The 21,494-nt window shown below is 40.8% G+C and overlaps 1 protein-coding gene across 3 annotated transcripts in view; it reads right to left on the minus strand.

Moving 5' to 3' along the window:
• Stx17 (syntaxin 17) overlaps window positions 1-21,494 on the minus strand; it is a 51,705-nt gene that overhangs the window by 20,273 nt on the left and 9,938 nt on the right. For 2 of the 3 annotated variants that reach the window (XM_040738567.1, XM_040738564.1), the window contains 2 exons: window positions 17,813-17,878; window positions 185-410 (listed from right to left, as the gene is read on the minus strand). In XM_040738567.1, coding sequence (XP_040594501.1) covers window positions 185-410; window positions 17,813-17,878 — 292 coding nt within the window. Of the gene's footprint in view, window positions 1-184; window positions 411-16,083; window positions 16,172-17,812; window positions 17,879-21,494 lie in introns of all 3 variants that reach the window. The other variant, XM_040738570.1, reaches the window with a different exon arrangement.

Here is a 21,494-nt window from a genome sequence, read left to right on the forward strand (position 1 = left end):
AAGCAAGTACTTGAGGCCCCAAAGTTCTAATCCACACAACTTTATCTTGCAAATTTTCCAGGCTACATATATCTGGTCTGTTTGGGATTGGCCAGCAGACTCACAGGGACAGACAAAGCCTCTCTCCGTTGTCCCCGAGGAGAGGGGCTGTAGCATAGGTAGGATCAAGATAAGACATAGTTACCGCCAACGGTTGTGGATCTGGTCAGGGAAGGCTGTAATAAAGCTTCTTCCTCATTGAATTGTTTCTTGAGCTCTTCAACAGACTCCAAATGGAGCTGGAGAAACTCTGCTGTGGCCACTGCTGCTGCTTCCTTAACAGGGTCGACCATCCTCTTCAGAAGAGTCAGATCATCCTTGTGGGCTTTCAAGCAAAGCTTTTCCATTTCTCGGATATTGGAGCGCAGTTGCTGTAAATGAAAAAAATTAGTAGCACCATCTCTCAATATAAGAACTATTTCTCCCCAGAATAACTTTCTATAGTGGTTATGTATCGTCTACTACAGGGGATACAATTTTTCAATTTCCCTCATCGCTCTCTTGGCTGGCCAAATCAAACATATTTAGAATCCATGCCTCAAACTTTGAATCTATATAGTAATTTTCTTTCATTGCATGTCACTAGCAATTGTACGTGCTGTACAGCTAGCATTCAGTTTGTGGGGCATATATGGAACTGAAATATTCTAAGGACCCATATGATCTGTATGGCTAAGTCACAGATACATTCTATAACCTCTGGTAAAAGCAAACAATTCCAAAATGAGTAAAGTAAAAATGGAAGTGAAAAAAAGAACCAACGGAGCAGATGATAAAAACATGTAGTAGTGGCTCAGCAGATAAGAGCAGTGGCTGCTTCTCCTAGATGACCCAGGTTCAATTCCCAGCGCCTACACGGCAGCTCACAACCATCTGAAACTCCATTTCCAGGGGATCTGATGACTTCTTCTGGCTTCCATGGGAACAGCACATACATGGTGTACAGACATACACACTACACATAAAATTAAAATATAGTATTAAGCCGGGCGGTGGTGGCGCACGCCTTTAATCCCAGCACTCGGGAGGCAGAGGCAGGCGGATCTCTGTGAGTTCGAGGCCGGGCTGGACCGATAGCCTCCGAAACAATACAGAGAAACCCTGTCTCGTAAAAACCAAAAAAAAAAAAAATATATATATATATATATGTATATATATAGTATTAAAAAAAGAAAGCACATAATAGAACAAATGATATAATCAATAATGATATCAAATATAAATTAAACAAATATTCATTATAAAATAAAGATTATTTTAAGACTGGATAAACAAAATACAAAATGACTCAAACTAAAAGAGTTAAAAAAAAAAAGCCACACAAACCTTACCATCCCTCTCCCAGGAACTACAGCAACACTACTGTCAAGTAAACAGACTTCAAAGCCAACACATTACCAGAAATAGAGGCTCTCTTCAGAAATACATAGTAACACAGACAGAATGCACACCACACAAAAGCTGACAGACCTTCAAATTGTCCTCTTTCTACATCTCTGTGGGACTATCCACGCTTGGACTGTGTGTGGGTGTGTGGTGATGCACACACATGGGGACACACATGTGACATCAAGTCTCCCTTGGTTGCTCCTCACTTTACTCTCTGAGGCAGTGAACCGGGAGTTCACTAATTCCAGCTACTCTAGCCAGACGGCTTGTTCTAGGCATTCCCTGTCTCTGCCTTCCAACTACTGTCTTTGGTCCTTATGCTTAGGTGGGCAAATGTTTTATCCACTGAGCCATTTCCCCAGTCCAAAGATTTTAAATAAATACACAGTCATGAAGAAATGGCAAGGGTATGTTAGGTATGGAGGTCTGAACAAGAAGATTAACACAGCTTGGTAGAAGCTGCTTAGAACATTAACTCAACATACTAAAAGTACATATATAAAAAATGTTAAAGCAACTTTCACAAATTTCAAAAACTGATATTATACACAGCATGCACTCTGAGCATATTAAAGTTAAATTTGAGATCATTAATGAAAATAGCCAATCTAACAGATATGGGTGGAAAATACCTGACCTACCAACATAAAACCATACTGTAGGAACAAGCCCTGTGGGAAGACATACGTCAGCAAGGAGTGACTGACAGCCAGCAAAAGAATACTCAAGTTTATGAGATCTGGGCAAAGTTAATTTATCAACTTTAAAGAAAAAGGCTGTATGATGTCATAGCATAAATTACTGTGATAAGATTAAAGAGAGTTTCACTTTCTAAAAAGTGAGCAAATAAATCCCAAGTAAGAAAAGAACGTGGCATCTAAGGAAGCAGCTATGACTGCAGGGTACCGGATGGGAAGTTGAGAATCTTGAGACGCTTACCAAACAGGAGTGGGGAGCGAGGAGAGCCAAGTGAACCCAGCAGTGCTGAGAAGCAAGGAGAAGCATGCAAGTAAGAGCCCAGAATGAGCGGAGGCTGGTAGAAAAGTTGAGAACAATAAGAGGATATAAAAATACACGTACAGCAAGAACAAGAGAGGAGGCTGGGCCACTGCTTGGGGCAGATGGTGTAATGCTAACAGATGATGCAGAGCAGAACCACTTAGCTCCTGTTTTGCTTTTGGTTCTGTATTAAGGAAAATTTCAAATTGCAAGGGGGTAAGAAACATGCCCAAAGGAAACTGTGTCACTACAGAGCTCTGACTAGGCTTCACAGAGGAGCGTGGCGTAGCCTCTGAGAAGCAGTCTTAGGGAACTAGGGCATACTAAACACAGAGCCCTCTTGTTTGCACGTCAGTAGGGCAGGACACTGCATCATTTCCACATTTAACAGCACCAGGCTGAACTAGCTCAGACACGGCCAAGTGAAGCAGCAACATCTGTCCTTCCGAGGGCGGCAGCCTGATGCTGCAGATGTCATCCGCACCGTCCTACCCTGTGTCAATTAGGACAGTGGTCAGAGATCCAGAGTCCAGATTCATTTCACAGACATTTTAAAGCAAAAATCAAGTTAAAGCCCTCTGAGCTCACAAACACCTAGAGAAGCTTCCTTCCTGCTGACGCCAGTTAGGAAGCCGCTTCTTACCTGCCGTTTGCTACCTCCCCTGCCCTCCATGTTGATCCCTTCCGTCTGAACTGTTGTCTGTTAGCCTCGTTATCTCTCTTTCCTATTGCTTCTCCCCCGGCCCAAACAGCCCTTTTGGAAATACAAAAGTAGAGCCAGTGTTCCCTCTGCCTCCTAGTAAGATCATGAGAGGTGCACTTCACATCTGCGGAGTCCCTGACTGGTGGTCCTTTTGCACATCTGTGCAGATTACAGAACTGGGTAGACTTCCTACAGGCAGTCTCCTTCCAAATGAGCTCTGAAATCTCCTGAACTAGAATCTCTAAGGTGAGCCTCAGATATGTCTGCTCCCAGCAAGTTCCACATCAACATCTGTGGAGAAACGGGGTTGAGGACATCTCTATAGAGGCCATGATGATTGTTCAGTGATTTATACAGTAATGGTTCCCAGCACCTTCACTTCCTTGTAAAAACTGGCCACAAAAAATATTCCTTAATGTTAGTATTTCCTTACTCCAGAGAAGAAAGGTGTTAAGCCTACTCTAACTACAGTTTCAAAATCTTAGTGACTGGTTGGCTTGTCCTGTTGTCCAGAGACAGCAGAGTTCTGAGGCGAGCATGGGGGAGAAAAGAAACATGTACTTACCCCTGGAGGTACCCAGGAGCTATTGTTAGAGCAGGGTTTGGTGGAAATGAACTAGAACCTGGAAGTGAGGAACCCATACAAGGCTGGGAAAGAATCATCTGAAGAGATTAAAAGAAATAGTGTCCAGCACTCACACAGAGCAGGAGGCAGCTCGTGTCTCCACCAGCAACACAGGAAACCTTTCATCTGCACAGCACTGAGGGCACTCAGAATGGCTGAGTTCCTGAAGGAGGGATAATTGAGCAGACTGAGCGCTATCCCAGCTAGCCTCCAGTTAATGACTCATTAAAGCAGGACGCAGCATTACCACACTGGTTCTGAGTAACTAGTAACATAATGGCAAGAAATACTATAGTAACATAAAAACATACAGCAATTAACAGTACCAAACATCATCAGACAGATACAGAAACAGGAGAATAGGAGCCATAATGGGAGGAGTAACCACAGGTGCAAAATAGACCTGACTGACACAGATGCTAAAGCAGTAGAAAGGGATATTAGGTTATTACAACTGCATTTCACATGTTTGAAACATTAAGTACCAATAAGGAAGATAATTAAAGAGATCCAAGTTAAAACTCTCTAGAGATGAAAACCTCAGTGTGTGAGATGAAAATATATTATAGGACTAATTACAGATTAGACACTACCACCAGAGACTTGTAAACAACAGCAGAGCATTGGGTGTCACTCAAAATGTTGGAAGGAAGCCCTTTTCCAACAGCATCAGTTAGCTGTGAGGTGACATTAAAGCGAATGCACACGTGTCTGGAGTTCTTGGAGAAGGCAGGGAGGGACAGAAGAACACACCAAGAAGAAGATAATGGCAGAAAACTCTCAAACATCAATGCAACAGTAAACTGAGAGGTTCAAGGAAGCTCAACAAACTGCAACCACGTGACAGTGAAGAAAGTGTGAAAGTTCCCGAAACTGTGACAATAGGAAAGTCACAAGAGCAGATGGACATCTTACAGAGGCACAAAGATGGGCCGAGGAAGATTCCTCACAGGAACCCGAGTAAGAGGACAGCTGAATGTCTGCAGAGCACAGAAAGGAGGGCGTTTACAGAATCCTACACATGATAAACTTTCTATCCAAAAAAAAGGTAAAAGGATTCATTTAATTAGAACTGTACTCCAAGCAATGTTAAAATCTTTAAAAGCAAGAGGAAAGTGAAAACCAGAAAGATGGATCACACAGAGGCGTCTGTAAGCACCAGAAATGCAATAACATGGGCACTGCACAGGCTTTTACACCAGCACCAAGTCACCTGACGTGACAACCAAGTGTTCTGGGCCACAGAGAGGGAGGAGAGCAGCAGCGTAGAGAGGCAGGGGGAAACACACCTGTTTACGTTTCTTAAACATGGGAAGTCCTGGAGTAGCACTTGAAAACAAATAGTAGATGAATACAGTAAACTTCTAAAGCAACAGCTGGCAACTCAAGAAAAGAGACAGTGCACTTAGAGAAAACCAGTGCTGAGAAATGCCTGTACCCCAGCACTAGGGCATGCAAGGTAGAAGCTTGAAGCTATCCCCAGTTACACAGCCAGACCCTGTCTTAATATATGCATTTTTATATATGTAATATATATGATCTATTAACTATATATTATTCATTAGGCAGATGAATATTGTTACAAGGCACATTACAGACTTATTAAAGTAAATAAAATTAAAAATACTAACTACATCAAGTGTCTACGGGGACATAAGGAACTAGGTGGGAATGAAATGGAACAATTGTTTTGAAAAACAGGCAGTTTCTTTAAAAGTAAATAACTAACATGCAATGCCATTATTCAGCTTCTAAGTTATGTACAAGAGAAACAAATCCTTTGTCCATCCAAAATATTCACAGCAGCTTAATTTGTAACAGACAAAACAATAAACAAACCAAAAGTCCTCCAACAGGTAAACAGATAAACTATGCTATATTCCTATAATACAATGCTATTCATTAATACAAAAGAAATTAAACATGGATGCTTAGAACAAGAGGAATAAATCCTGTAATATTCACAGTGATCTTATGTCATATAATTATTTTTCATATAATGTATAAATTCTATAAAATTCTAAGGAATCTTCTGAGAGCCAGGTATCAGTACGAGGGTTGAGGAAGAGGGCAGAGGACATGTCAGGAGACCAGGAAGGAGCAGGGCTATAGAACTGCAGAGAGAAGTGGTTCAAGTGATCATATTATCTTACAATTTTAAATGTTTCTGTATGTTTAAAATATGTGCATGCATAATGTTTTTAAATGTGCTCAATGTTAAGTTACTATCAGGCAGCTTCCTATTCTAATAGACTTGGGGTAGGACACATCTAGGAGAGTTACAAAGACAGCAGGTAAAAATCTATCTTATCAGTCATGTGGGGCAGGGTGGGGTAAGGATATAGCATGTACCTTCACTAACTAATGTTGTATGTTGTACAGCAAATTAAAATATTCTACCCCGGAAAAAGGCTTGTTAACAGGGAGTTAACAGAATTTAAAAGCTCAGGAAGTGAACAACTCGCAAGTCTCAGGAAGTTCTTGAAACTTACAAGAGCCACAGTTGCCTCCCACAAGGTTCTGTTGCTGGGTAGAAGGGACTCTCCCACTGGCCAGGCTGCCTGAAAGCGAGAGAGCTCCAGGGAAGCAGCTTTTGTGAGGTGTCAGCCTGCTAAGGTGGATTTCAGGGATGCAGCTGTTTTCAATTTATCCACACCTGGGTCCATGGTTCACTAAGCTAGATTTTTGGGGGAACCATTTCTTTGATCTATTGTTGATTCCCCTTATGGGACGAGTACACATCTGCTCTTCCGAGAAGCTACATAAAAAAATGTGTCTAACAAACAGTACCTGATGATTACTAAGTACCCTTTTCATCTGCTTGTTCCGATCCTTGCCCCCACAGAACTGTCATTATTATAACAGGAAAGAGATGTCTTCAGGTTGTCTCAGGTCACTATATAACTCAAAACCTTCCAGAGCTTCCTCCCAACCCTGAGTTACTGTTTGCTGCAGGACCCCCAAGGTCTGACCCAGCTGGAGTCTGGTTGCATCTCCTCCACTCTCCTCACTCATACTGGCCATACAACCTCCTGAGCATCTGGTGGACATGCCTCCCATCCACCACAGCCTTCACACCACACTTTCCCCACGCTTGGAGAACTCTATTTCTGAGTGTATGCCTTCAGTTTCTTCCCTAAAATGTTATACAGAACCTTCCACAGCCACTACTTACATAAGAGTTCATTACTAGAATTTTTTATCCCTGGCTTTACTTTTCTTCATAGCAAGTATACCCATCAGTATGTTTTATATTTACTTACTTTTTAAAATATTTAAAAAAAATAACAAATGCTAACAAGGATGTAGAGAAAGGGGAACTCTTGGATACTTCTTGTGTGGAAATCTAAATTAGTACAGCAATTATGAAAAATGATACAGAGGTTCCCACATGAAAAATAGATTACCCTGTGATCCAGCGGTGCCACTTAAAGGTGTACATCCAAAGGAAATAAAATCAGTTTGTCAAAGTGGTTTCTATCTGTATTTCCCTGCTAGCCAACTTAAGTGGTAGCCAGTGATGAGAAAACCTGGTGGCAGATACACACACAATTGGAAACTATTCACCAAAGAAAAGTAATAAAAGCCTTTCATCTGGAGGACATTACGCCAGGCACAGAAGGAACAATGCCAAACTATCTCATTGATATCAGAATCTAAAATGGTTGCTCTCATAGAAGCCGAGTGTGGAATAATGATTACCAGAAGCTGGGGAGGGAAAGAGGGAAGGGACAGAGGTTGTTTAACAGGCACAAAACTACAATTCTAGTGCAATTCTGGTCCTGCTGTACAGCAGGGGAACTATATTTAACCACACTTTCTGGTGTGTGTCCAAACAGCTAGAGGCCTGTGAATGTTGTCACCACAGCCAAGTGACAAAAGCTTGGGGTGACAGAGCTGCTGGCTGCATCAGCACACTCACTAAAACATCACACCTGGGGCTGGAGATGGCTCAGGGAGTGAGAGCACTGGCTGCTCCCGCAGAGGACCTGGGTTCAATTCCCAGCACCCACATGGCCACTCCCAACTTCAGTTCAATGTTCTCTTCTGGCCTCTATGGGCACAGAATACAAATGGTGCACAGACATACATCCAGACAAGTCACCCACACTCACAAAAGTAAACCAACTGGAAAAAAAATCACACCCCACAAATAGGGACTTACGTTGTTAAAAATAAACACTTTGGCCTGGGGATACAGTTTTGTTGTAGAGCACTTGCCTGGGTTCAGTCTTCAGAACCAGAAAAAGAATAGAATTTAAAATTAAATCTCTTAATTCTTTTCCAGCCACTCCTCCAAACACATGATATACAGGAGAAGAATTTTCTTTTCTTTTGTTTATAGCTCTTTCCAGTGTCTACAGTAACACTGAAGAAATGGTAGATAATAAAATATTTCTGTTCTTCTAATAGTCAGCGCAGAAGACAGGAATGCTAAACCCTGAAACTACAGAAAGGGTTTACACAGATGAAGTCTTGGCTCTATACCAGCATGGCATAAACCAGTGTGGTGAATGTTCCTGGAATTCCAGCACTCAGAGGTGGAGGCAGGAGGATCAGAAATTCATAATCACTCTCACCCACACAGAAAGCTCCAGACCAGCCTGTGCAGGAGACCCTGTGTAATAGCAATAATAGTAATAGTAATAACAACAACAATAACAATAAATCTGCAGAAATGTCCACAAGTTAGAGCAATGGGGTCACAAGTGAAGCAGCTTCAACAAGGTAAGTTCATCAACTCAGCATTTAACAAGCTTTGCAATATAACAAACTGCAAACTACGCCCAAACTTTCAAATAAGAACACATACCCTCCTGCTCAGATTAATAATTAGTTTTCTTTTCCCACTTTGTTCAGAAATATCTCCAAATTCTTGTTTAAGGCTTAAGATATAGTCAAATATATTACTCTATATGGATGATAACTGTAAAAAGCAATTATTCTAAGTTAATTGAGAACTCTGAAAAAAATGGCTAATTATGTATTTGATGATTAAAAAATGAGTGGCTATGCATATATTTGCCTTCATTAAATATTGATTTAGGATTCCTAATGTGTTTTTATAACATGCAATTTTGAGAGCAAATTGTGTACAGCAGAAAACATTTGGTATCATAATAATTAATCAGATTTCTTTATAAACACGAGCACAAGTCCACTGGTAAACATTTAAATACTACAGCAAACATACTCTAGACATAGTATGATTTACTGCTAAGGGCTCCAGAGTCATAACTATGTAATTAAAATAAATCTGTACTACTCTTTATTTGCAAGGTGTACCTCATAAAGGTCACTGATGGTAGTATGACGTTACACATGACTTAGTGTCAACCAGTACTAAAAGTAATACATATACATATATTTTAAGCAAATAACCAAGTATTAAAAAGATTGAACATCACAACGGAGGCCCTAGATTACTAGAAGGGCACTTGTCTAGCACAAGCATGGGGCTGGGGGAGCAGGCAAGGAGACTAAAAAGTTAAAGGAGAAAAAAAGGACTTAGTTCATTTATTCAAGTATTTAATGAGCATCTACAATTATGTATTAAGGCTCATACTTCGGTGCCTATCCACTTGAGTTAACGGTAAGAGACTATAAAGAAAATATGACTAAACATGGGAATTGGTTCTCACAATGGCAATTGTTCTCAACCTTCCCAATGCTGTGACCCCTTAATACAGGTCTTCATGTTATGGTAAATCCCAGCCATAATCTTATTCTAGGTGCTACCTCATAACTGTGATTTTGTTACTGTTATGAATCTTAATGTAAATATATAACATGCAAATGGTCTTAGGTGACCTCTGTAGAAGGGTTTCGACCCACAGATTGAGAACCACCATACTACGGCATCTAACTAAGCCACCAGAGCACTGAGACCTGGACTGTGACTTACCACTAACAACACCAAGTTTCTCAAGTTCCTTTAAAACTACATTTTAGACAAAAAGAAAAAGTCTCTGGTCTTCTTGTTTCTTTTACCCAGAATCCAGATAGCTAATTTTTACAACACATTCACAACTACTCATATACTGACACAGATGCTGAACTGAATGTTTGCACTGTCATCCAGCCAGGACCCCTAAGGGTCCAGAGACTGAAAGACACTTTTCATAACTTCTGTTGTTAAGATTTAGAGGAGAGCCAAGAGACAGTTTTTCAAAATACTTATTTTGGGCTGGGGAAATTGCTCAGGTGACAATGTGCTTGTTATGCAAGCATGAGAGGATGACTTCAGATCCCCAATAACTGCAGAAAAAGGCCAGGCATAGTGGCATGTGTCAGGGATCCAGCACTGGGGAGGCAGAGACAGGTGGATCCCTGAAGCTCGCTGGCTAGACAGTCAGTCAGTCCAGCCAAACAGGCAGGCTCCAGGTTCAGTGAGAAAACAAGGTGACTGACCTCTGGCCTGCATACACATCCAAAATACTCATTTTACACTCTATATGATTAGGTCAGAAAACTGGGTGAAAGTAATGTGATTACATAACCAATTTAAAATTAACTTACTGAATACCTGCTGTTATTATATGGGCTCTGTAGGATCTTGGCACATATGACTGACAATCTTACAATCATCCTCACAGTAAGGAACCATTATACTAATTTGACAGGTGAGGAAACTCAAATTCAGAATGTAACTTGAGTAAATCAAGTGTCAAATATGATTCAATCTATTAAGAATTTATCATTTGAATACAGAATAATGACATTTTACATTCAGAAAAATAGAAATTAATAAGAGGGGAAGTGGACAAAGGGTCCCACCTTTGACCAAGAAGGCATGTCCAACTGATAGCTGCTGGCAAAGGGAAAATCAGTTTTCTACAGAAAGTGTCACTGGGCACATCAATCACCCTGGGGCAGGCCCCATGCCCAGGAACAGTTAATCAGCTAACACAAAATTGACTCCATGGATTTTGTGTGCCTTTTATTTTGTTTTGTTTTTCTCTTACTGGAATGTTTTTTGAGAGAGAGAGGGGAAGGGAGGGAGGGGGAGGGAGGGGGAGAGAGAGAGAGAGAGAGAGAGAGAGAGAGAGAGAGAGAGAGAGAGAGAGAGAGAGAGAGAGAGAGAGAGAGAGAGAGAATGTGAAGTCTAGAAGGTAGAGAGGTAGGAAAGATCTGGGAAAGATTTGAGGGAAGGGAAGCAATATGGTCAAAATACATTGTATGAAAAGGAATTAAAAATCCTTTTATAGAGGAGCTGTTTGGTTTTACATAGTGTTTAAATTATTTTGAATTTTATTTTAGGGGTGTGTGGTTGCGCACACACATTCAGAAAATGTTTCTGGCAGCTGGTTCTCTCCTTCAGTAATGCAGGTTACAAGCACCACTCAGGTTATCATGGGGGCAAATGATTTTGCCCACTCAACAATCTCTCTGGCACTAGTGGCAATTTTTAAAGGATATATTTGAACAAGCATTTATTGTTTTGTTTTGTTTTTTTCTTTTGGCTTTTTCAAGTCAGGCGTCTCTGTGTAGCCCTGACTACCCTGAAACTTGCTCTGTAGATCAGGCTGACCTTGAACTCACAGATCTGCCTGTCTCTGTCTCATGTGCCAGGATCAAAGGTGTGTACGCCACCACCACTACCTGATTGAACACAATTATTTTTAAGCAACCCTTTCAAGTGGTCAGTAAGCCAAATTTTTAAAAAGTTAAAGTAATCAATATAAAATAGAAATCTGGAAATATGGTAATACTGAAAGAGGAAAAATAAGTCTCAAAAAGTTGAACTTGGAAAAGAAAATTCAAAGGGATTACAAAAAATCATTAGAAATAATAAGACTTTAAAAGTAATTGGCTGTAAAAAATCTATCTATGGAAACTAACTACATATGTACATTAACAAAAAATTTAGAAAGCCTAATTAAAAGAAAGTCAACATTGAACACTTCTACACACACACACACATACTGTAAGATACAAATGAATTAGTACCCCGTATGTGGTGTGTATCTGTTAATACTAGATATAATACTAGGGCTCCGTAGCCAGAGACAAGGATGGTCAAGAGTTTGGGGCCATCCTCAATTCATAGTTTGTTTAAGGCCAACCTGAGCTACATACATAACGTTGTGTCTCAAAAACAAAATGAATGAAGTATTTCAAACAAAATCTTGTTTATCATCATATAAATATGGAGAAAATTACTTATGCAAGATATCAAAAGCATAAAACATAAAAGAAAAGGTTAAAAAGTAAATCACATAAGAAGTTCTTTGTCCCAAAAGATGAAACCAAAGTGAAAAGGTGAGTTTTACAAAAACCTAATTCTGATAAATCTGAAAAGCCTATCACTTGTTTCTAAAAAAAAAAAAAAAAAAAAAGATTTTTATCACAAACTAGCCATGAACAAGCCTGTACACTAAGTCTGGAGCAGAGATGAATAAAGGAAGCAAACACATGAATCTACTAACAAGTTTGATTTCATTATTTCAACGGCACATACAAATCTTTCATGCCAGATGGAGGTCAATAATGTCAACATGATTTTAAAAATTAGTACACAAACTCTGACTGTCAATATCTCAATAAAAATTATGTGATTGTTAGTGAAACATTAAACAGTAAGATGGTAAGAAAACCAAGTCATAATAATCTCATTACCATTAACAAGCTCAGGCCCACTGAATCTTGATGGCCCAGCATGTGGGGTCTGGGGAGAGTCACCTTTTCCTGAGTCCTGTAGGATAGTCACCATCCAGTACAACAGAGACAAGCCGTATTTCCATCTCAACCTCAAACTCCTTTGCTTTTCTCCATCTTCTTATTTGAATTCAGTAGTGTCTATTCCTTGAACTTCTGGAGTGCTTTTTTGGGACATCTTGCTTTCATTTCATCCAACCTCAATTTTCACTATATTACAGCTATAGTAATTTAATTATACGTTTGAATATATATTTGGATTTGTGCATATGTGTTTGTCTGATTGTGCACATGTGCTTGTGTGTGAGGTAAAGAACAACCTCTGGTGTTGGCTCTTGCCTTTCACTATTTTGCAAGGTCTCTCTTGTTCAGTGCTACACCGAGTACTCTGGACTAGCAAGCCCGAATCTTCTAGAGGACTCACCTGTCTCTGCTTCCCATTTGCTGTAGGAATGATGGAATCATGAACATGAGCTGTGGTGTCCAGATTTTTATATGGGTTCTTAGGCTCATTTTTAACCACTGAGTCACGCAATCTGAGTTCCAATATTCAGTGAAACAGAGATTGGCAGCCCTTTCTGTACGGCCAGGTAGTACACAGCATACATTCTGGAAGCCATATGGTCTCTGTTGCAACTATTCAACTCTGCATTTGTAATGTGAAGATAGTAAGTAAGTAAACAAATAAACAGACAGCTGTCAGGCCAGGTTGAGTCTGGGAGTCAGTTTGCTGACCCTTAAGATAAAACAGTATGTGTACATATTTGTACATGCGAGTACATGTGACCATTGTGTGGAGCAAAGGTCAGCATCTCTACCCTATTTTGAGACAGGGTCTCTTTCTGAATCTGCAGCTCACCAAGTGTCTAAGCTGGCTGGAGAGCAGGTTCCAGGGGTCTGCTCGTCACTAAGGTTACAGATGTATGCCATACCTGACTTTTCACACATGCTGGGAATCTGAATTCAGGTCTCAAGCTTGCACAGCAGTAACTTTACCTACTGAGCCATCTCCCCAGCCCCACAAAAAAATCTTGAGAGAGAGAACGGAGAACAAATTAAAGCTAGGCGTGGTAGCTCAAGCCTATAGTCCCTGCACTTGGAAGGCTACCAAGAGGATTGCCATAAGTTTGAGGACTCACAGGACTACATAGTAAGTTCCTGACCAACCTGTGCCCAGGTAAGATCCTGTCTCAAAATACAAACAAATAAGCAAATAAATAAAATTTCACAAAACTAATAAAAATGAATTTTGAGATGGATGATAAGATATAACACAAAACATTATTAAAATTTCAGAGAACTAGGGATACGCAGAGCACAAAAGTCCCAAGGAGGGAAAAGGTCCATTGCAAAGACAGGGAAATCAGGCCCATCACCCATGCCCTCAATCTTCCAGGGCCTGCTTCCAGCATCCAGAGGACCTGCCTACACAGGAAAGGCATCAGTCCTTCCAGACCCCAACCTCCGGCGACCCCAGCTTCAGCTTCAGGAAAGAAGGAGACCAGTGGAGATGGAAAGACCCCACCTGCACCCACTGGAAGAAGAGATGGGAAGAAGACAGAATAAGAGCTCACTCAGCAATAGAAAGACCAACATGACTCCACCAGAGTCTAGAGACACAATCCCAGCAAGACCTGAAAAGCACAACACAGATGAAGCAGAAGAGACAGACCTTAAAAATTATTTTATGAAGAAGATAGAGACCCTCAAAGAGGAAACGAGGAAATCCCTTAAAGAAATAGAAGAAAAAACAAACAAAAAATACGTGTAATGGAGGAAAAGATGAGTCAAAAAATTCAAGAAATAAACAAATCTCTTAAAGAATCTAAAGATTACCAAGAAAAAACAACCAAACAAATGAAGGAAACAACTCAAACAGTTGAAGGATTGAAAGCTGAAATAGAAACAGTAAGGAAAACACAAAATGAGGGGATGCTGGAAATAGAAAAGCTGAGTAAACAATCGGGAACTACAGATGCAAGTATCACCAATAGAATACAAGAGATAGAAGAGAGAATCTCAGGTGTTGAAGACTCATTAGAGGATATACAGACATCAACCAAAGAAAATCTCAAAACCAACAAATCCCTAACACAAAATATCCAGGAAATATGGGACACCGTGAAGAAGCCAACCTGGAGAATAATAGGTATAGAAGAAATACAGCTCAAAGGTACAGAAAACATATTCAACAAAGTCATAGAAGAAACTTTCCTAACCTAAAGAAGGATATGCCTATGAAAATACAAGAATCCTACAGAACACCAAATAGGCTGGACCAGAAAAATAAGTCACCTTGCCAATATAATAATAAAAACATCAACCCTACAGAATAAAGAGGAAATATTAAGAACAGCTAAAGAAAAAGGCCAAGTAACATATAAAGGCAGACCTATCCAAATTACACCCGATTTCTCAATGGAAACGATGAAAGCCAGAAGATCCTGGACAAATGTCCTACAAACACTAAGGGAACAAGGATGTCAGCCCAGACTACTATATCCAGCAAAGCTTTCAATTACCATAGATGGAGAAAACAAAATACTCCAGGACAAAGCCAGATTTAAACAATACGTGTCCATGAATCCAGCTCTGCAGAAAGTGATGGAAGGAAAACCTAGACCCAACGAAGATAACTACACTCACAAAGACATAGGCAATAGATAATCCCACTTTACCAAACACCAAAAGAAAAAGGGAGGAGAACCTACACACAATAACACCACTACCAATAAATCAAGCACAAACAAGAATCATCAATCAATGGTCATTAATATCCCTCAACGTCAACGGTCTCAACTTGCCTATAAAAAGACACAGACTAGCAGAATGGATACAAAAACATAACCCATCCTTCTGCTGCATACAAGAAACACATCTCAATGTCAAAGACAGATGTTACCTCAGAGTAAAGGGTTGGGAAAAGATTTTCCAATCAAACAGACCCAAGAAACAAGCTGGTGTGGCAATCCTAATATCTAACAAATTAGACTTCAAATTAAAATCAATCAAAAGAGATGAAGAAGACCATTTCATATTCATCAAAGGAAAATCCATCAAAATTAAGTCTCAATTTTGAACATCTATGTCCCAAATACAAAGGCACCCGCATTCGTGAAAGAAACATTACTAAAGCTCAAATTGCACATAAAATCTCACACACTAGTAGTAGGAGACTTCAACACTCCACTCTCACTATTAGGCCGGACCTCCAGACAGAAACTTAACAAAGAAACAAAAGAACTAATAGAAGTTATGACTCAACTGGGTTTAACAGACATCTATAGAACATTCCACCCAAACACAAAAGGATATACCTTCTTCTCGGTGCCACATGGAACTTTCTTTAAAATTGACCACATAATAGGAAGCATAGCAAATCTCCACAGATACAAAGAAATTGGAATAACCCCCTGTAACTTATCAGACCACCCTGCATTAAAACTAGAATTCAACAATAACACAAATCACAGAAACCCTACAAACTCATGGAAATTGAACACTGCACAATTGCACCATCCCTGGGTAAAGGAAGAAATAAAAAAAGAGATTCAGATTTTGAAAGAATTACACAAAGAGCTGGAAAGCGGTCACTCTTGAAAGCCAATTCAAAAGGGAATCCTATACCCGGTAGAACTACAGTGAGGGTTTCAGACATACAGTTACTTACTTTACCTCTGGGTGCTAACCAACAAAGCAGCGGAGGAGGTAAAAATGGAGGACGCCCTGAGAACTCACAGCCCCTGCATAGATGCATCCTGGGGAGGAGATAAAAATGGAGGAAGCCCTGAGAACTCACAGCTCCTGCATAGATGCATCCCGGGAGGAGGTAAAAATGGAGGACGCCCTGAGAACTCACAGCCCCTGCATAGATGCATCCCGGGAGTTCCAGGACAGCAGCTATGCATCAGACAGAGTCCACACAGGAGCTGAGGGCTGAAGGTCTTAGAGACAACTCCAGAGTAAAGAAGAGCACACATATATCTAAACACATGAAAATATCATGCAAAGAGATATGATAAAACATGTGGAACATCTTAACAGAACTCAGAATACACAGACAGAAAGACAGATAATTAAAAGTAAGGTTGTTATTAACTTCAAAAAAAAGTAAAGGGCTGGACTGTATTTCATTATAATCAAAATAAGGAGGTACTAACTAAACCAATGCCAGTATATATGCAATTATAAAGGAGAAGGAAGACAGGAGAACAGAGTGGAGAGCTAGAGCCCCACCCATGTGGCAGGGGTAAAGAGATGGCGCCTACACCGCATAACTACATGGGCTAGTCAGTAATCACGAGGAAGCACGGGAAAGGAGCCCAAAGACCTCACAACGGATTCTTCCAAATAGGTCTTAAAGATAGAGAACTGTGGGGCTCTGCCTCTACTGTACTGTTCTTTAAAAAATTAATGCTTATAGCTTTTCAAATGCATTGATTTCCTTATTTATTACGGGTGTGCTGAGGGACAGCACATGTGTGGAGGTCAGAGGACAGCCAGCTGGAGTCAGCTGTCTGCTCTCACCATGTGGGTCCTGGGGATGAAACCTAGCTGTCAGGCTTGGTGGCCAGTGCCGCTACCCAATAAACCGTCTCACAGGCCCTGAATCTTCATCCTTTCTTTCTATGTTGAGACAGGGTTTCTCCATAGCTTTGTAGACCAGGGCTGGTCTCGAGCTCACAGAGATCCGCCTGTCTCTGCCTCCCAGGTATTGGGATTAAAGGTGTGTGCTACCACCACCGGGCCTGGCCCTAAATTTTTAAAAGCTAGTTTAAAATAATTAGAACTTATTTTTTAAAGTAAATAACTAAATATGGGTAATATATTTCATAGATAGAATACTGTATCTCTCAAATTATAGATGTGTCTTACAAATAAAGCAGCAGAACATACATGAAGAAAACACACAAGAAATATTTGTCCAAGGTAATTTTTTAAAAAAAGGTTAATTGATGCCAACCAATCAATTAATTAATACAACCTTGGGAAATACTGTGAGTTTTGTAAGGATTTTGGAAAATGCTTTGATTGTGAAAATGTAAGTTAACTTATTATTCTTAAGGGAAAGGAGGCAACATGAAATATGACTTAGCAGTTCCTGGTAAACACTAACAAATACCCAAAAGAGGGTCAGCTAGGAAGGAGGAAGGTGAGTAACCCCTACCTCAAAACCTACAAGTCCTAAACATTCCAAACCTGACACTTGCCTGCCAGGGTGATGCCACGGCTGGCCTCGTGGGACTGAACGTCCTGCCATTGCCTCGGGAGAGTGTGACACAAGAACGGATTTCATCTTCACTTGTCAAATCTCACACGACTTGAAATGAGCACTTCAGATAAAACCTTATCAGCCTGACTGTCTTCTTCTACTGACTGGCCACGCACAGCAGACTTACCTGAACAGTGCGCCCTGCGTTGATGTGCTCTTCATGCAACTTGTCCCAAATTCTGCACCGTTGATACTATTAAACAAAGAACAGGGGAAGTGCTGAGTTTTACATCATGAGACCATGTCCAGTCACCACAAAACCTCTACTCACCTACTCTGAACATAGCAGAGAGGGAAAACAGTGATTTTTGTAATGGTAGTTAACTTTCTGAAGGATTTCAATATTACATTTTAAAAATTTAAAAACATAAAAATTTATAAGTAACAGTTAACAACAACACAAAATGTTATCAGATCAAATTACTTTTTTTAACCAAAATAAAGTTTTTGTCTTTCTGCAAACTCTATGGGGAAGGGAACACAAATAAAGAGAATACAAGAGAAGCTGGGAGACAGACAGCACCTTACACATCCTCACTACATATGCAGAGTCTCAAGTTTCTTAACTGTGATGATAAATGGTAAAAACTAAGATCAGAACTTTCCCAAAAGCAATAATCCCAAAAGCAGGCAGAAAGGAGAAGATGCTTGAATGCAGAGACAAGGGTGACAGAAGTCTCTGACAGACAACACAAGCCAGAAGTCACGTGCAGCTCACAGAGTCACCGGAACCACGTGCAGCTCACAGAGTCACCGGAACCACGTGCAGCTCACAGAGAAGAGACACAACTCCACTGCAGCTCCCACACACATGCAGCACAGACACTGCGAGAAATGCTGATGGTGCCTGACAGAACTCTGATTCTCCACAAAGGAATGAGGAGTATAGGTAAATGGTAAATATACAGATAAATATCAACTTTTTAATTATTTCTAAACTCTCAGGCTGGCCAGATGGTTCAGCAGGTAACTACCTGAGTTCCATCTCTAGGACCAATTTCTGTAAGCTGTCCTCTGGCCTCCACATGCCAACATGGCACATATCCCTAGACATACACACATACACACACACACACACACACACACACACACACACACACGCACACACGCACACACACATGCATGATCTTATGCTATTGTAATTTCACCATCATAACTTCTGGAAACACAGACATTTGCAGCTTTGTTCCAAATAATAAAACATGGATGTCAAGTCTATAAACATTAAGGTCTACTACATAGAGCTGTGTTAAAATGGGTGTCTATATCTGAGGTGATGACATCAATCAGAGCATCCTCCACAGGAAGCACCTAACTGAGATTTGAACAAAAAACAAAGCTTGAATGGTGGCAGATGGTAAAGTTCATGTCATTAACAGATGTTAAGACAGAAAGTGAAATTATTCAGTGTCCTTGTCTACCTTCTTTACTGAGGAATTCACCTTCAAAGTAGAAAAGCACGGATATGATCATCAGGAGGAAATTAAGCTAGCTATGATGGAGTATGCCTGCAATCTTATCCAACCAGACAGCTGAGGCAGGAGGATTATCCGAGTCAAAAGATCAGGACTGGTTTGGGGAATATAGGGAGACATTATCTCAACAACAAAGACAACAGGTTTAGGGATATAGCTCAGAGATGCAGTGCTTGCCTAGCATTAAAAAGTTCTAGGCCTGACCCCAACTAACAATCTAAGCAATAGTGGAGAGGATACCTTAAATGCCCTTCTCCAATAATGAGATTGATGACTACTTTATATGCCATTCTAGAGCCTTCATCCAGTAGCTTATGGAAGCAGAAGCAGACACCCACAGCTAAACACTGAACTGAACTCCTGGAATACAGTTGCAGAGAGGGAGGAGAGATGAGCAAAGGGGTCAAGACCAGGCTAGAGAAACCCACAGAGACAGCTGACCTGAACAAGGGGGAGCTCATGGATCCCAGACTGATAGCTGGGAAATCAGCATAGGACTGATCCAGACCCCCTGAAAGAGGATGTCAGTTTGGAGGTCTGGTCTATGGGACATCTGGTAGTGGATCAGTATTTATCCCTAGTACATGAATGGACTTTGGGAGCCCACTCCACATAGAAGGATACTCTCTCAGCCTAGACACTTGGGGGAGGGCTTAGGACCTGCTCCAAATGATATGACAGACTTTGAAGATCCCCCATGGAAGGCCTCACCCTCCCTGGGGAGCAGAAAGGGGATGGGATGGGGGGACAGGAGAAAGGGGGGAGGAGAGGGAACTGGGATTGACATGCAAAACAAGCTTGTTTCTAATTTAAATTTTAAAATAAAGAAAAAAAGAAAAGCTGGCCAGAAATAAGCCAAGCTAAGAAGTTCTAGGTCCTATCTCTTTCCCCCTAAAAAATGAAAAGAAAGAAAACCAAGAAAAAGTAAACCTACTCACTTCAAATGAGTTCAAATTAACAGGCACAAGAAAATGATGTCTGAGTGAACCAAGAACCTTTGCAAACACTTCTGTTTATTTATGGAGAACTGGAAAATCCCTAATACTTGCAAATACTGACCTAATTTCACAAAGATATAAATATTAATGTAAATCTTGGAGAAAGTCTTTACTAAATTAGTAGAGAGATGGCATGTGAGATTTAAGGAGCTGGAGGGCCTGTCCCTTTTCTGCCCAGCATTCTCATGATGGCTTCAAAACGAAGGACACATAACCATCAACTTCACAGGTGACATAGCAGAGAAGGGTTACCATAGATGGAAGGTCCCAGCTGCACTGGTGGTAATTACAGTAATGTTCACAGGAAGCTCTGCACTGGAGCGGAAGAGAAAGTGTAACAGCACTATCTGGCTTCACAGCTGCCCGTTCACAGGAATTAAAGACTGGGCATAAGAAGTGGTATTCTGAGGGCAGCGTTAGGTCTACTCATTCTACGCATCTGTTAGAAGCGCACGCTCAAGTACATATAAGTTGGGTACCTGCACTAACATAGCAACCTCCAAGTATGCAGCTCAACTGCTCTAAATGTCTCTCCCTCTACAGAGTGATGCAGAGTAAAGTGTGATGTGCGTAACCCCAGCACTGGGAAGCTAGGAAAGGAAGGCTATGTGTCAAGGCCAGCCAGGGCTAAGAGAGAGACCTTCTCTCAAAGAGCAAAAAGGGCGGGAGAGACGGCTGAGCAGGTAAAGGTGCTTGCGCCTAAGCCCAAGGCCTGAGTTTAATGCACACCATAGAAGGAAGAGAACTGATTTCAAAGGTTGCTCTCTGATCTCCACATCCCCATAATAAATAAATGTGAAATCCTAAAACAACAACAATACTTAAGCGACTGTGAGACTAAGTGCTGTCACTTGTAACTCTCAACAGAGGACAGCAGCAGCCTTTGCTGCTGCTGCTGTTATTTGCCCACTTATCAAAGAGGCTACAGAAGAAACTATTGTCTCAATGGCATTATCCTTGTGAATCACAAGAAATAAAGAATAATTCCATTTGTTACTGCTTACTATTCAATCTTATGTGAAGTTAGGATATACTATGAAAGCTATTATCCCAAATATTTGGTGGGGGGGAAGCAGGGTGATGTAATAATATGCGTGAAAACCATTAGAAGCAACCTATAAACGTGTAGTTAAGTTTGGACAACTGGCAAGCATTTCTAAGCACAGGCTTCTGCGGGATAAGATCTTTGTCTATCTGCACGGCGGGAACCACAGCATTACGCTTCGGGTTGCTAAACACAGAAACACAAACTTGAAAGTGGCCCCAACAACAAACACACTCCCTACGTCACACAGAAAGCAGCCAGGAGTGTGGCAACCATGCCAGGGTGGTTCAA

The sequence above is a fragment of the Mesocricetus auratus genome, unplaced genomic scaffold (genome assembly GCF_017639785.1).
Source record: "Mesocricetus auratus isolate SY011 unplaced genomic scaffold, BCM_Maur_2.0 Super-Scaffold_6730, whole genome shotgun sequence".
NCBI classification, from domain to species: domain Eukaryota; kingdom Metazoa; phylum Chordata; class Mammalia; order Rodentia; family Cricetidae; genus Mesocricetus; species Mesocricetus auratus.